The 17,068-nt window shown below is 47.2% G+C and overlaps 1 protein-coding gene across 3 annotated transcripts in view; it reads right to left on the bottom strand.

The window, feature by feature from the left end:
• Positions 1–17,068, bottom strand: part of NTRK3 (neurotrophic receptor tyrosine kinase 3) — a 218,698-nt gene that overhangs the window by 93,272 nt on the left and 108,358 nt on the right. For all 3 annotated transcript variants that reach the window (XM_075100595.1, XM_075100594.1, XM_075100596.1), the window contains exon 12: positions 6,277–6,465. In XM_075100595.1, the coding sequence (XP_074956696.1) occupies positions 6,277–6,465 (189 nt within the window). The remainder of the gene's footprint in view (positions 1–6,276; positions 6,466–17,068) is intronic.

The following is a 17,068-nucleotide window of genomic DNA, read 5'->3' as shown; positions in this document are numbered from 1 at the left end:
CTTTCAGGCCAGAGAAGCAGGCTGTTCTGCATAAGAAAACACTTCCCTGTCCACTCCTTGATGTCTGTATCCAGGAGTATTTCCATGAACAGGCCAACCTCTCTGGAGGCAGGTCAATGTTAGCAGCTCAAAGCCATGTTCACCTTGATTTAGGGGTTTCTCTTGCTGATGGATCCCCGTCACCAGGAACATCCCTGCCCAATGCACCATCACCCTCTACAGCTGTGCTTCCAGCATCACTTCCCCATGCCAGAGCTGGAGCCTGCTCAGCCCCCTTTGATCTCAGGTATTGCCACAAACATCTTCAGTAAACACACACTAAAGTAACCGAGATAGGATCTAAACCCCAGCTGCTGCAGGCGGTGATCAGCTTGTATGCAAACCAAGTCAGGTGCACATCACATCTGGAGCAAGGCAGGGCTGCACTGCTGGCTATAGCAGCTCCTTCTAAAGCAGGCGGGGGGCCAGGCAGAGCCACATTGCCCACCCTCCCATGCTGCTTTTTTTTTCTCTCAATACAACCACCCAGCCAACACCTGCAGAGCTGGCTGAGGGGCAAGGCATAAGCAACAGACTTTGCTGGTCTTTCCAAAACACCTGAAAAGCTCCCATTTCTGTAGCACCATCATGGCAGGAAGGTTTGATGATCAGCTGTCTGAGCATGAGGTTGCAACTCAAAGTACAGGTGCAATAGGTGGGATGGACACTCTGCCTCTGCAAACACAGGTTGGACTTCTGACTTCTGGAAAATGTGAGTATTTCTTCCACTTGCTCTTTCAGAGCTGGATGAAATGACGCAGAGCAAAAAATAGCCACAGGTAAGGAAAACCAGCTGAGAGGGCTGGGAAGAGCTGAGCAGGTTGGATTCAGTCCCACTGGCCATGGGATCTCTCCTGTTAGTCCGATGTTGCAGCCTCGAAAAGGGGACAAGAAGGCGATGCTGGGTGCAGAAGTAGTTCATTCTTGATCTGGGGAGTGACAGAAGCAGTAATATTTGTTGCTTACACTTTTCTTCAGATACAACATCTGCCCTGGAAGCAGCCAGCCAGAGCCTCCGGGGTTTCTTCAACTTCTAAATCTTTTGCAGAACATTTACATCAGCACTTGCAGCTCAGAATAGTTTCTATGAGAGACAACGGCAAAGCGGGACAGGGAAATTTGGAGGCAGAAGGTCATTGCAGCAACTTCCAATGCCTTCCACCTGCTGGCAGATGAGGGTTGAGGTCAGGGTTTTTCCACAGACCCAAGCCAGAAACCCAGGCTTTACTAGGTCAAACGATGAGACACAGAATAGAGTAGCAAAACACACATAAATGACAATACAGCTACTCATAGGTCCTTGTTAAATCCTCTAAAAGTATCTCATGCAGGTTGACTGAGAAGGACAAGACCACAAGACAGGGAGGAGCCCCAATGCAGAAGAGTCTCGACCCACAAATGCCTATTTCAGAGAAGTAATGAGCATTGGGTCCTGCTGAAAAGAAGCCTGGGGCTTTCATGTTTGAGGAGAGAAAAGAGAAGTTTGGAGAAACAGCAGAGACCTGTGGGAGTAACTGAGACCTCTACAGCTTGGCCCCAGGCTGGGCACTTGGCTGCAGCGTGCTGCTGTCACTTCACAGGGGGCTCCACTTTTATACTGCATGAAAATAATATTTGACAAATCCTCTTATCCCTGGCAGGGGTTGGGGGGAAATTTCTCTTCCCCCCTACCAACAAGTTCAGTTTTCCCTTTTAGCCAAATGAAACTGCAAGCATTTATGGTTATATTTTTTGTGTTGTAGTTTTTGGCAAAAATGGGAACATGAACTGACCCAAAATAGAAATGGTGGATACTTGTTAGCTTCCCATGCCCAGGATGAATAAAACACAATAGGCAAACTAAAAGAATGTACAGTGGTAAGGGTAAATATCATTCCCATTTTTAAGATCTATTAGAAACAAAGGTAAGGGAAGCTATTTGTTTTTTAAAAAATTATATTTTAAATGACCACAATGTTCCCTTTAAACTGCACTGAAATACAAGAGGAAGACAGGGTACTGAGTGAAAGAGTGCTGATGATGCTTTTATTGTGTGATTTGCCTTGTTTTTTTCTGAAGTACTTCTTTTTAGCCGATTACCATGTATTTACAGTTAGTGTAATTATATCTAATTACTTAATTAGCATGAATACGTGTAATTACTAACTTCAAATATGTAATTATGTCAGGGCAGTCTGTAATAAATGAGGTTGAAAAAAACCCTCATTAGGACTCTACGGAAGGATGGCTGCTCCACCGGAGTGGAGAATGCAACCCAGTCCCCAGACTGTGCTGGTCCTGGAAGAGGAAAACACAGGCAGCTCCGCTTATGTCTGGCAACAACCTTCACCAAAATCAATCCACTTGCCCCAGAAGTCTAGCTTCACAGCACTGGTGGGAACTGAACACCCACTGATGGGAGATGGACAGGGATCTGCAAAGGATCTGCCCCCAGATTAATTTTCTCCATAGAGGTTTGGATTTTTTTCTCTGATTTGTGTTGTTCTCAAGAAGACCTCTTTGGTCAGACAAGAAATACAAGGGAACAGAGCAACAGCAAAACTGCTCTGTGGCATTTGAGTAAAGCTTGAGAGATCAGATCCAGGAACTAATACCCATCTGAAGCATTGCGCTGATAATAAATTACTACTATAAAGTAAAACAATCTTCCAAAATATTTCTTCTGAAAGATTAGCAGTCTTTCTCCACAAAAATTTCCAGCTACTCATAACTACCAATTTTGCAAACTCAAATCCTGAACATCAGGAGATGGAGCTAAGGTTAAAAGTTGCTGTTACTGCCAAGAGCACATGTATGAAAATGATGTCCTACCAACAGCCTCATGAACTTATTTCAAGCTGATGCTCCCTTGTTTTCCATTGATCAGGAGCTATCCATTGTAATGAGCCGACTTTTCCTGCCCAGGACTGATAGCCATTTTCTGGACACAAATGAGGGTAGACTGGATCATGTTTTGCATTACCAAAACCCCTGACCACAGATTGAAGCTATATGGTTCTACACCTCATCTCCTCATCACGTATTCTGTCCACAGTGCTTGCTCTACCAGGCCCATTCTTCTCTCATCTGTTTATTTCCAAATATAGAGAGGTGCTAACTCATCACAACCTGTCGCTCCTCCTGCAGACATCTGCCAAGCAGATACACCACTTGGTTTCTCTTCCCTGTGCAAAAGATCAGGAGCAAAAAAAAAAAAACAATTTCAATTTCAGCTTATTCTCCTGAAAACGATTTGTGGTTAGACTGTCCCCACTACCAAGCTCTTTGCTTAATCCTCCAGGTAGGGCTGAGGATGGCTGAAACAAGGATTGGTTGCAAACCCTAGTGCTGCCTGGCATGCCATGGAGTTAGTTACAGCTTAAGGATGGGGGGAGCATCTTCTCAAAGACTCAGTGCTTCATCATGAAAACAACAGGGTGGTGCAGTTTCTTCCACGGCTCTTTGAGAAGCCCTCAGCCAGGAAGGGAAAGAGGACCCTGAGCCAAGCTTGTCCCTCCTCTAAGTCAGGCAGCAGCAGAAAGGGGGTAAGAGACAACTGCAAAAATCCCAGAAAGTCAGAGGTGAGAGCTGGCTCCTACACCCTTCATCCCATCGATGCGAGGATAGCACGTCACCAGTGAGGAACACATCTCTGTCTCCTTGAGGACATGTTAACAAGAAGAGCCCACAGGACAGCACTGCACAGCAGGAGCGAGGGGCTGCAGCTCTGCAGGCAGGGACCTGCTCTCCATATTTCAGCTGCAATTCCATTATGCAGAGCTAAGTGTCTGGGAATAAACATCTGTCATCCCTGCGTGATAAGCGATGTTTGCTAGTATAGAGGGTGACAGAAATCTATATCACATCAATGTACTATTAATACTGCATTAAGCATATAGAGTTTGCGCTCCTCATTGCAGCACGGTAATGGGTATCGGCATGTCCTCAACCCAGAAAACATCCAAGAGCACAGGGATGCTTGCAGGAGGAAGGAAGGAAGAAAAGCTTCATGATGGAGAGAGAAATTACTTGCTGAAGATGTTGCTCTAAGCAACACCTCTGTGCAAATGAGACACTAGATGCCACAGAGCACCTTTGCTCACCACTGACTGGGGGCTCTGCAGGAGGGAGGTGACAGCTTGCATCAGTATAGACTTAGCTGGGTATTGGGGCACTCCCCAGACCAAAGGAGTTCCTCTGTCTATAGCTGACAGCAAATAAGAAGTGTTCACGTCCAAGCTCTGGACAAGGGGAAAGAAAAACCCTCCAGTATGAGAACCACAAGGAGAATAGGAGCAACAAATATTCTCCAGTTCAGGTTTAAGTCAAGCAGAGCACATCAGATCAAACAAAAACCTTAGAGCAAAAGCTCCCCAAAGTATGGTTAATTTAAAAGGTGATTTATGAAACTTTCCAGCCTCAAGCAAAGCCACCAGTAAAGTCAGAAGTTTTGCCCAAGCGAAGTCCTGGGGACTAAAATACAATACACACACCAAATCTAACCCTGCCTGAGGTCTCAAAACCTAGGGTTTGCCTCATGAATGACAAGAAAATCTAACAAAAAATTAACAGCTTTCAGCCTGCTGGCATCCAGCTGTGGTGTTACCACCCAAAGGGAGTGCCTGGGGGAGGGGGGGTTTGGTTTCAGCCCCGCTGCCTCACAGCCCCAGGAAACCTGGAGCTTGGAGATGGCAACTTGCCATGGATTTCCAAGTATGCAGAGTTGTCACTAGTACTGAATTTCACCCCCATGGCACCTTCCACGGGAGAAGTGGCTCCAGACGCCACCCCCAAGCATCTCTGTGAACTCTTCAGATCCTAATCTGAGGCCAAACCCTGCTGCAAGTGACTTCCTCTGCAACCAGCCCAGCTCTGACAAGATCCATGGGGCAAAAGCTCAGAGCAAAACTTAATCCTTTGAGGTTTAAGCTCTGCTACTGCACAGCTGCAACAGCACCCACATCTTGCAATGGTCGGCGCATAGATTAAAGAGATTTGAGAGAGCACAGGAGGGGAAGGAAAACAATAAAGTGGGGCAGCCCCCCCTCCCAAGCCATCAGAGTTTGTAAATCATTCTGAGATGAGGTGCTATAAGAAATGTAAAACATATAATTAACGGCACAGAAAAACCACGCTACATTCAGCTTCTCCACTCCTGCCTAATCACCACCCTCCTCCTCCCCCCTCCACAAACAGACCAAATTTAGCACATTAAAATGAAAATCAAAGGGAAAGCCAGGCGCATTCATTGGGTACACCCCATCGCTCTGCCACGGGAAGCACAGCAATAACAGCTCAGACACTGGCTCGCAGTGCCCAAGAGGGGCTGCCCCAGGGATTCTTCCATGGGAGCAGTGGCTGCAGCTCCCCATCCCAATGGGAGGAGTGGTGGTCGAGGAGCAACGCGCTCCTGCTGAATACTTAATGCTGAATGATTTTCTGCAGGTTGGGAGATCGGCCTCCTCCCTGTTTCCAGGGGCTGAGTTATGTTTCCTGCACTCATGAGTCAGCAGCAGACAAAGGGAGAGCAAAGGGAACTTCAGTGCAGCACTCCCTGAATCCTTTTACCCAGCGCTTTTCTTTTAAGCTCAAAATTTAGGAGCACAAAACAGAGAGGACCACTTGATCACCACCTGCTAGTCTAACAAGCCCAGTTCACAATCCAGATTTATAAGGGGAAGCTGCAAAAGCTTTGCAAAAGCCCATGAAAGCAAGACAACTAGCATCTAAGCCTCCTGTTCTTTATCTCCATGCATCTGCTCCGTCTATGGCCATGTGTCCTGAGCTTCTCGCTGGCTCAGTGGGGAGCCAAGGAGGCACCCCCATGGCTGGGAAACTGCTGGAGGAGGAAGGGGAGGCAGGTTCTTTCCCCAGCCAGGCAGGGGTCACTTCCATCCCTGCACTCCCAGGTGGCTCTTGCTCACACCCAGGACCTCACGCTCAGAGCCAACAAGGCAGAGCCTGGCTTCAAATGGCACTTTCAGGCAAGGGAGGAAGGTGACTGGTGGGTGGCGGAGGGAGGGTGAAGGGAGGTGAAGGTGAGAGTGGAAAGTCTTCTCTGGAAGCATCTACATGTATGTTGTGATTTCTGAGACCTGAGATTCACTTTGGTTTCTGGACCATACGAAGACCCACTCTCCTCAAAAACCCTCTTCTCTTCTTCCTCATCCTCTTAACTTCTTCCTTGCCCTCCTTCCCCCATCCCTTCAACCCATCCCCTGCTCCTCGCAGGGGGCTCCAGCCGGATCGGGCACTCACACGTGTCTGGCTTGTGGCAGTTGTGACCTTGTCGGAAGTACTGGGGATTCTCGATGACAGGAATGCGGGTCATGCCGATCACCACCGTGTCCGGGCCAGCATCCAGGGATGAGGGCGTCGTGATGCCATGGTTGATGTGGTGGAGGGGACTGGCTGAATCTTCCTCTCCGCTGATCACTGCCACGGGACCTGCAAACACCATGCACATCCATCAGGCACAACAGGCGAAAGGGGACCCGCGACACCTGCTGACCACGTGGGTATGGATATCTGTGGGTCAGCAGTGGATCACTATCAGCCCCTGGACAGGATGTCTGTCCTAGCACTCCCAGCAGCTGTCCCATCCCCAGGGCTAGTTTCTCCAGGGAGTCCACAGGGCAGGGAAGACACCTCAAGTTTTCTTTCCTGGTTTTGCAGTACTAGGCTAACAGTCCTGCAGGGGTTAAAGTAGCTACAGGTGACACCACATCAGAGGTGAGTCCTGCATAAAGTCCTCTCCTAGAGCTGTCACAAGACAGATCAGTCACTGTGGTGACTGTATCCTGGCATCATGAGCTTGGCGGAATACATAACCAAGCTTAGACTGGAGAAACATCACCCTCAAAGAAGATCTATTTCACCCCGAACCCATAGTAATATAATTTCTCTTGCCCAATTTGTTGCACATTTTGTTTTCCCTCCTCCGGTTTGACCCTGGCACACACACAGAGCCCTTCAGTCAAGCCGATACCCACGATGCACTGGAGCAGATCCCACTCAGCTCATCCTGCCTCCCATCACCACCATGAATGGCAACATCTCCCCCTTACCCTGAAAAGCTCACTGCACCATTAAACAGGCAAGGAAATGAGGCAAAGTAGTCAGACCCCCAAGATGGGAGCAATGGAAGCCTCCTATCCCTGCACAGCCTCTCTGGTGTTTATTAACTGCTCTCACTGGAGAAAGAGCACAGAGGCAGTTTCCCATGGGAGGACCCCTCTCCCATGCTGGCACCTGTTGGAGGCCCAAGGATGACAGAGAGGAGAGCCCCCAGCAAGGTATGGAGAAGACAGCACCACAAACTTTAGGCTGAGCTGCAACAAACCCAGAAGATTCCCTCCTCCTTGTCTTCTCTAATTGGTCTGCCACCATCTCAAGTACTTCTTAACTCCCAATTCCCCATCTTCTGCTTGCTGATGGGACCTGTTCTCAATCCCTGCCAGGCTGAGAGGATCCTGGCATGATATCGAGGTAGTCCCTCTGCACTGATGCCCATGCAAAGTCCTGAAGTTGCTGCTCCATGATGAAGGAGCCCTCAGCATGGTCCATGTGCCTTCCCCAAGTCCCCCAACACCCACTTACACATCCTTGTCTACCTCCACAGAGGTCTGCAAAACATCCACATGCCCAAATACAGCCACACTGATTTCCTTCCTGCAGATGGCCAGCCAGCAACCATGCTCCAGCTCCTTCAGCCTCCTGCTGCAGCCATGACTCCTTACACTCAAGTGCCTGCACCCAAGAGCATCACTGCTCTAATCTTGCCTTACCCAGTGGCAGGCTTGTTCTCATAGGTAAAAAGTGATGAAGGAAAGAGCATCCATACCTGAGCCAAGGCCTTCTTCCCACCCAGAGCTGTTTCAAAATATTCAGCTGTACCCCAATTTTTGACTTAAGCTTTATTTTATTTTTAGACCTTCTAACTTGACTTCAGGCTCTGCCATCAGCTGCCAAAGCTGGAAACCTCAGGGGACATAAGGCCTTACTACAATATTCCCCACTTCTATCTGTTCTCACCCAACCTGCAAACCAACATCACAAATACCTCCATCATGAGGTGAAACCCTCTAATCCATGCTGCAGACCTTCATGCTGCGTAAACACAGGATCCTGAGGAGCTGGGTAATGTGGGGACTGCACGCAACCTTCCATGAGGACCTCCCTTATATATTCACATGGCAAGAAAACACACACTAAATTAGAAATGCTCCTTTTCTCTTGTCTGGGTGCTACTAGGGCCTACAAGAAGCTCAACCAAAATCAAGTGGAGACGCTGCATTGAGGCTTCAAACCTATGCAGAGAGGCCAGTCTTTTACCTACATCACACAGAAAATTACTCTCCCCCATCAGTAACTTACTTCTAACTGCACAATTACTTTATTATGTAGCACTAGCAACCAAAAGGGGAGTCTTCATGCCATTTAACTCTCTGGAGCTTCTGGGAGGACAGGGCAAACAGTGGCTCCATGCAGTCATTCTGCCTGCATTAATCTAGTCTAAAGGCTGCTCATTTTTGGACCTTCCAAGTAATGTTTGTTCTTCCAAGTGGGATATAATAAAGTTATTGTGTAATTAGTGGAGTCCTGGCAGCCGTGACAGGTGTTTTAGTCACAAGGAAAAAAAGTCTCTCCCTTTATTGTCAATTCCTTCTGGCAGGTTCTGGCTTTTTTTTTTTACGCTACTCCCCAGGCCCACGTGACTTCCAGCTTTTGAGACACAAAGGCAAAATTCAGCTCTTGCCGCAAGATGCCTCTGTTGTTGGGACTACACTCACTGTATTTCTCCAAACACAAAAAGCAAACAGGCGATTTTGGTTTGAACGGCTTTTGTCCTTTTGCAATGTCAATTCTTTGCATGCAAACCAGGGGGATTGGCGTTTGCGTGGCATGCAGGTTCCTTTGGCCATACCCTGCACTTCTGGCCAGCCCAGATGCGGTGGGAAGTGGACACCTCTGCATTTCAAGGTGCAGTTCACAAAACAAGTCATAAAAATATCAGCTGGTATAGACTGGTGCAAATAATTTGAGGACAGACCATAAAGCTGTCTCTTGCAGTGGAGTGGTGGGAGAGGCTTTTGAGGGCTTAATGCTTTGCCTAAGCAGCCAACGTGTTGCTCAAAGGAAGGTACCTGATCAGGCCGTGGGATGTGAACGGTTTCTCTAGTGAATGATAGGAAGAAAGTATTAATTGTCCTCTGCTTTGAGAGCAGAAATCATACCTTTGTGACCAGGACATCTACAGCATTAGTACTGGAGGAAGATGGTTGATTTCATAACCAACCATGGTACGTACACCAGTCTGGCACAGACCCTGCTGGGGACATTCTCGGGGGCTCATGAAGCCCTGACAGCACTTAACCCTTGCTGTCCTCATTTGCACAGCACCTCCTCATTTTTAAGGAATGCAGATCACGGCAGTGTCCCTCTGGCATAAGCAGGTTAGAACAACATGGCTACATCTAGAAGAGTAGGGGATGATCAAGAAAGTTGGGTACTTGTGAAACTAAGCATGGCCAGCATCTATACCCAATGTTCTGATGACAATTTCCTTGCCAATAAACAGATCCAGAGTCTGACCTTCTTTACACTCCACAGTTTTTTTTTCTGCAGCTCACTTCTTAGGAGGACTTTCTGCATGTGTTATCCCTAGTTTCATGCCTCAAACCTGTCCAAAATCTATGGGGTAAGAAGTAACCATGTCTCAGCTGATCTACAGTTTCATGTCTCAGCTGATCTACAGTTTCACTCCCATTCCCCAGCAAACACTGGGTCCTGTGAATGGACTCAGCCTCTTAATCATCCAGTTCAAGTCGATGCTGCCAAACTTAGACCTTTACAAGACCTACCAACCCTCAAAAGCCTCAGAGCCAAACTCTGATGCTCCATGACCATCTTAACCCCTTCCCATTTCTGCAAAAGTGGGAAACCCTAAGAACTGCCAAGGCAGTTGCAGTCCTGACACCACAGGGAGAGTACATCACAAAGTATATTCTATCCTAGCAATAATCCAGGGACAGTTACGGCCTCTGATTGTATTTCCAGGTCTTGAAAAGAAAAAAAAATAAATTATATTCTCAAGAGCCCTAAGGAACATATCCGATGGACACAATGCACTAGCTTCCAAGCTTTCAGAAACGTTTCTGATGACAGTAGGCACTGAGCTGGCATGGACTATAACATATCATTCATCTGATTAATCCCAATATCCTCCACAGGATATAATTGGATTAAAGACATAATTTACAGTTGAAGACTTCTCCAAGTTTCTCCTATTAAATTCTGGGGTGGGGGTGGGAGGATGGGGTGTAGAAATCTGGACAACGTTAACTCCTATAACACAGTCATGGGCCTTTATCACTTTCATTCTTTTGTTCCCATCTCTTCTGGCTGGTCAGAGCTGAGATCCAGTTCCCTCTAAGCACACAATCACTCTGTCGCCCCTCTGAGACTCAGACAAGTGCAGGACTCACTGGCGCAACCTTTAAAAACATCATTGATATCAAGCAGTCACCCATCACATTTAAACGTTTGACTATTGCTCTGACACTCAAAATATATACTGCCATTAGTAACTCCTGGAAATAAAGCAGCTACCTAGACTTCAGCTTTTTTAATCTATTTTGGCAATAGCATGGGTTTTTTTGCTGTTAAGTAGGTAAAGAGGTAGAGTTTCTGATGTGTAATGCTGATGAATGGCTGTATTTGGAAGAATTCTCACCAGCTTCAGCAATGCATTTTCCAGGTAAGGTTAAAGAAAAAAGTGGAATAAAAAGAGAGAGTACAGATTTTAAGATGTAGGTTTGCCTTCTACTTGACAGAGAAATGGGCAGAGGCATAGAAAAGAAGCCAGTTTTGTACTGTAAAAATGCAGAATAATAGTCAAGTGTAGCCTAGGGTAACTCCTGATGTACCATCCTATGATCTTAAAACACAATATAAAATATTTTGTAGGTCCTCTGAAACTTAAAATCTAAACAGTGATGCAGTAGCTGTTTCTGTGAATAACTCAGCCTGTGCTATGGACAAACATACTGTGGATATTAACTACAAAAGGACTTTATTTGTTGATACTTTAAGAAGCCTTTGTTTGTTCTGAGCATCAAATGTGTCACGTCTGTACTATGAAAGGCTTTCTATGGCTCTCCTTCCATCCAAGCAGGGGTTTTACCTCCAGCAGCATCCATGCTGCCTGCAAGGACAGAGTTTAGCTGTTCTCCATACTAAGCCCAGGCAGTTTTCCTGCCAGGGAAGCAATGTCACAGCAGCAGTGACTGAGCCACAGAGCTGCAGGGAACGGCCATGGAGATATTAAGGATGCCCCAAGGCTATCCCTGTCCAAAGAGGCTGTCAGCCCCTGCTCCAGCCCCACAGTACAGCCACTGCCAACCTGCCCCTTTGCAATGCAAAGGCAGGTTCAACCAGCAGAAGAGTCACCCATGACAACCAGAAAATTAGGATAAAAATTAATCTGATGTTAACCAAAGATCAGCAAAGCAGCTTGAAAACGTTGCTTTTGGAGAAGTCACGAGGAGCAATGCTGTTCTCCCTTCCCTCCCACATCTCTACAGCCAACTCCTCTCTATGAGGAAAGATGCCTCATTCAAACACCACCATTCTCCACCTCACCTCCACCCTATTTTCTCTCCCAGCCTCCCAGTCAGGCTATGCTCCCATCCATCCCAGCAACATTCAAGCTCTTCTTGCTTTGCATCTATTGCGATATTATAATCTCTGCAAATACTGAGCAAATGCTCTTCCAGATTCCTTAAAATCTCTGCTTTTCAGAAATCTCTTATTGTTCTCTATTCAGCACTCTTCCCTGTGGCTAAACTGGAGTTTGGCTTGGTGTTGTCCTTCTTTGCCTTGTTTATCTGGCAGCTCTGTGAAATAGGATATACCTTTTAGCCCATGTCTGTGAATTGCCTGATTCATTCACAATGTTATATGGACAACTTGTTACTTAAGAAAAATAAAGCAAATAATAATAAATAGCTTAGGGAACCCCTGTTTGCATTATCATATCATAAAGGTAAATTATTTATCAAGGCTAAGAGCTATACTTTCTGATAAAACATAGGCTCAGAAATATAGGGTACTTTATAAATAACCACAGATTAGAGAAGATAATGGTCACTTCATATGCATCCATAACATAATGAATGCTCCAAGGCAGACAGGTGAAGAAATAACAAAAACTCCAGCTTAATGTAACAGTAACCTCTCCAAAACAACAAAAATGATCAAGGGTGTAGAAAACATGACCTCCAAGAGAAAACTGAACAGACTATGCTTTGTGCTGAGAGAAGACTGAAGGGGCACATGATAACAGCCTTCAAATACGTAGAAGGTTGCAGCAAAGAGAAATATAATAGCTGTTCTCCATGTCCACTGGGGATAAAACAAGAAATAATATGTTTAAATTGCACTGAGGGAGATGGGGGTTTGAAGGTTTTACCTAATGCCTAGCAGTACGGATGGTTGAGCAGTGGAACAGATAACCCAGGGATGCTGGGGGGGCTCAACCACTGCCAGGCCGGGAAAGGTGAGGTTAAAGAAACTTCTTTCAAGGACGGTTTAGCTACAGGCCTGACACTGCTTAGAGCTCTCCCAGGCTGCAGCACTTTTCACCTGCAACCAAACAGCCCTCAGCAAGGAGTGCTCTTCCCTTTTTGACACTTCCAGAGAAATTCCAAGGACCTTGCCCATGCTGCAGACCAGGTTTGGGCAGCATCTGAAGCACCGTGGGTGCAGCATTGGATGGGGATGGGGCCATAGTCTCTCCAACATGATTTCAGAAAGGACAACTCCATCCACATGCCAGGCCACATGCTCAGGACAGAAACTGAGGTTGCTGAAGCAGAGAGCAATGAGGCAAGTGCTCAGGGCCACAGGGCAACCACCCTCTTACCACTCATGCCTCCAGGAGCTGTCACTCAGAACATCATTTTTTGATCAAAAATGATCACTGTGAGAGCTAATTGTGCCATCCACATTTGCCTGTGTAATATAAAGGAGCTATATAATTAACCTACTTAATTAGAATCTGCATATGACCCATAACTAGAAAAAATGCTCTCCTAGTAAAGTGGGTCACCATGCATTGTATATCAAGCAGACCTCATTAAAATCCAATATATATTGTATATAATATCCCCTCCTCCTCAGATTTCAAACCTCTGTTGGCACTTCCATATTTCCCTGATCTTAATCTTAAATGCTCTTCTTCAAAGGGCCACAGGACCAACTGTCAAGCAGGTAATTCCAAGACAGGATCTTTCAACCTAGCTTTACAACTCAAAGCTATGCATGCACACATACGCATTTATTTTTAACACAGATAGAAAACTAATCCCAAACTTCAGTTCATCAGGAAAGCAAATAAAAAAATGTTTAAAAAAAATTCCAACCTTTTGCTGGAGCTGAAATCAAACCATCCCCCAGGGCTGATCTCTGCACCAGCAAGGAAGGGAACTGAAACTCATAAAACAATAAGCACAAGCACAACAAATACAATTAAAAATCTAGACGTGCTCAGAGTGAGATTGCATTTACTGTCTCATAAAGAGCGCCTTGTCCTGTCAGGCAAACAAAAGAAAATCAATTTCTTAATTTTTATTGGCAGATGTGGGCAGGGGGCCAAGTCAGTGCTTGGTGCCTGTGTGGAACCTGCTTGGAGCCAGACTGTCATGGGCTCCAGCCCATCCCCTGCCCTCCCGCAGCCGCTTCTCCTCATCCCCGGGGTCACCAGTCCCAACCACAGGATGGTTCATCATGTGGCGCCTCTTCCTCTGAGCCACAGCAGATCCGTCAACTTGTACAAAACACTGGGCTTTAACCCAGACACCCCCCTAATTCCAGCTCCCTGTGCTCTTGTTTTGTTACCACCACCTCAACAAGGTCCAAGAGGCTTTTCCCACACCCATACAGCTCAGTTCTGTCTCCCTGCCCCAGATTCACCCTGGGACATCCTCACATCATTGCACCACCCCTGCAACGTGCCACAGGAGCTGGAGGCACTGCTAGAGAGGCTGGCCCATACAGCACAGCTCTGGCTTGAACCACACCATGACCAGCTGCAGAGCCTGCAAAGGTGCTGACCCCTCCTCTGCCACGGCCCACAGGGCACAGACTCTCTCATGGGCTTTTTGGGGAAACAGCACATATAAAAGGTCATATTCTCAAGATTTGCAGACAGATGAAGACTCCAAGAACATAAATTTGAGCTCTCAAAGGGGTCTAGTCCAAATCCCTGGCTCCCAGCCTCTCCAGCAGCAAAGCAGGAGAAAATGGACAAGCAGCAATCCAGCTCCTGCACAAGATGATGGGTTCATGGCCCCAACCATCTCAAGGAGCTGAAAATACCACTGCACTTCAGGGTGAAAGGGAACAAGGGTGCGGGCCTGGGTGCCCTGCACTCACCGGTGCTTGGGTTCGACACGTGGCTCTTCCCCCACCCTGTTGCCACCTTCCACCTCTTAGAAATTGCAGATGCATTATTGTATAAAAACGGGCTGTCAGATCCTTTGTCAGTGGCTAACGCTGACAATCATAAGTGATCCTTAAAGCACTTCAAGACCTTTCCCAATGAAACAGTCTGCCAAAATGCTGCCGTTTATGAAATCCCCTTTTCCTCTTTACATATGGACATTTCCTTCTCTCTCTGATTTTTTTCATGTGTTTACAGGGAAAGAAGGTGGCTCTTGCTACAAAAGGACACGGCTGCCCTGCACATTCCTCCCCTTGCCCATGCCAGCCTCCAGCCACCCAGGCAGTCCCAGCATGGAGCATCATTCCAGGCCCATCAGTGGGTAAAGGATCTCCAAACCTCTCCCAATCCTCCCAACGTCCTTTCCCTTCCCTGCCTTTCTCAGGTTTATTTATTGAGCTTAGACATGAATCCTATAAGCACTCACACTCAGGAACAGAAACATTAAGATCAAATCGTATAAAATATAAAGTCAACGCATATGACAGCACAAATGCATAAATCCAGCAGAACAAGCAACAGAAAATGCTTACAGTAAAATGACGAGACAATCTGATAATTAAAAAGGGAGGGATCTGACAAGCCAGGGCCATGCATGACAGTAAAGTCAGCCAGCACCCACAGGAAGGCGGAGCAGGAATTTTTATGTCTAGGCTTAAAACTCCCAGCCCAGCGGTACCAAACGTCTTCAGCTCAGAAAGAATAAAACCAGGAAAGGGACTGCAAACAAGGCATGGGGTTAACCAGGAGAATATTTTAGATCCTGCAATACAAGGATCTGCTGACTCTATGTATTGAGAAGCCAACACCTTTTCCTACGTAATAGCGGGTGGATACTGGGAAGCCACTTCATTTGCCAATAGGAAAAGGTTTTCACCGCTGAGGTCAGGTGAAACAACTAGCTAGCAATACGGACAAAAGGAGAGGAAGAAAAGTGGGTTTTATTCAATTGTTGCTGCAGGGAGGAAGACAGTATTTTGCCTGGCAGTACCAGTGCTGGCATTCAGGCCATCCCCAGTCACCTTCCGCAATTCCTCCCAGCTGGCTTCCCCAGTTTGCTGGTCACACACCAGTTTTTCCCACTGCTGGGCATGCATGCTTCCCATGGGATGTGAAGAGCCAGCCAGGGTCCAACACATCCATCCTTGCAGAGGAAGATCCTGAGATGGTATCTTGGTGTGGCAGAGCCAGTACCAGCAACTCCCAGAGAAAAACACACCTGGATGAGGCAGAAGGAGTGAACAGGGGCACCCAGAGACATGGTATCTGTGCACAGCCAAACTCCCTGCGTGGGTCTGCTGCAGCTCTCCTGCCCCAGACCCAGGGTCAAAGCTCAGAAAGGGCTGGTGGAGCATTTGGTCTATTGGGTACCAGATGTGCAACGAGACATCAAAACAAGGTCCCCATCACCTTATCTCCTATGCACAAGGTCATCATTTCCATCCCTCTTTATGGGTTTTGCTCCATTTGAAGCCAAACCTCATTTTCTTCACCTGGGTCTCCACCATCCCACTGCACCATCCCGCCTGCCCCAAATCCTCTGCTTATTGCCATTTATCTTTTTTTTTCCCCTTCTTCCTCTTGACTAGAGAGTTGTGTCTTGGTTTTTCTAAACAAAGTCACCAAGCTGTCACCTCACGGGCACCTTGAACTCTAGAGCAACGGAGGCTTTACGAGGCGAGATCCGGGCAGTGGCTGGGTAAAGGCCTCAGCAGCGCCTATTAATCGCTTGGCTCACTCATCCCTATCACAGACACACCGTAAAAATGATATAAGCATTTCATTCAAACGGCGCTGCAGAGGGAGTGGGGAAGAGCACGGGGCCGATTGATTTCCAGTATGTCTGCTCTTTACCTCCAGGTATAAATACAACAGCAAAATCAATCGGAATAACATCATATCAGCTTTCTAATCTCTTCTGTTTGCAAGACGCACTTTATATACTGCGGCGTTTCCTACAGCTTGTCTACAGGAGGCCCTGGCATTTCCACATCCCCCAACCCAACTATGTGCAGCAGCTTACTCACTCCTGGCCCCTCCAAAGAAAAGCTTCAGGATCTGCAGATCCAAACCATGGCCCTTCCCCTGCTGTATGCAGGAGGAGCTGAGAGGTCTCCCAAAGCAATGCGCTTCGTCCACATAAAAGCAGCACTAACACGCACTTGCTGAGCCCTGGGTCATGTTCACACTTGCTAAAAGGGAGATGCTCGGTCACTCACACCCCTTCCCGAGCGGATAGTGGCTTGCTCAGGGTTGATGGGCATCCAGGCGTGCTCAGATGTGCTGCCAAGCACACCGAGGGGGACAGTCCCACCAACGCAGGGACACAGGCAAGGCAGCAGCAGCATTTGCTTTCCTCGCACCTTTAGGACCCTATGGCTATATTCACCTAGGGGCGTGCACATGGCCCTGATGGCATTTCACCTCCTCACGAGCATCCAATAGCCAGGGGCTGAGTGATCCCATGCAAACACCCAAGCCTGGAGCAGGGCTGCCTGCTCAGCACTAAGTAGACACATTTCCTTTCCACATTTCCTATTTATCATC

The sequence above is a fragment of the Phalacrocorax aristotelis genome, chromosome 7 (genome assembly GCF_949628215.1).
Source record: "Phalacrocorax aristotelis chromosome 7, bGulAri2.1, whole genome shotgun sequence".
Classification (NCBI taxonomy): Eukaryota; Metazoa; Chordata; class Aves; order Suliformes; family Phalacrocoracidae; genus Phalacrocorax; species Phalacrocorax aristotelis.
Note: the sequence above shows the minus strand (reverse complement) of the source record. Positions and strands in the feature narration are given on the sequence as shown.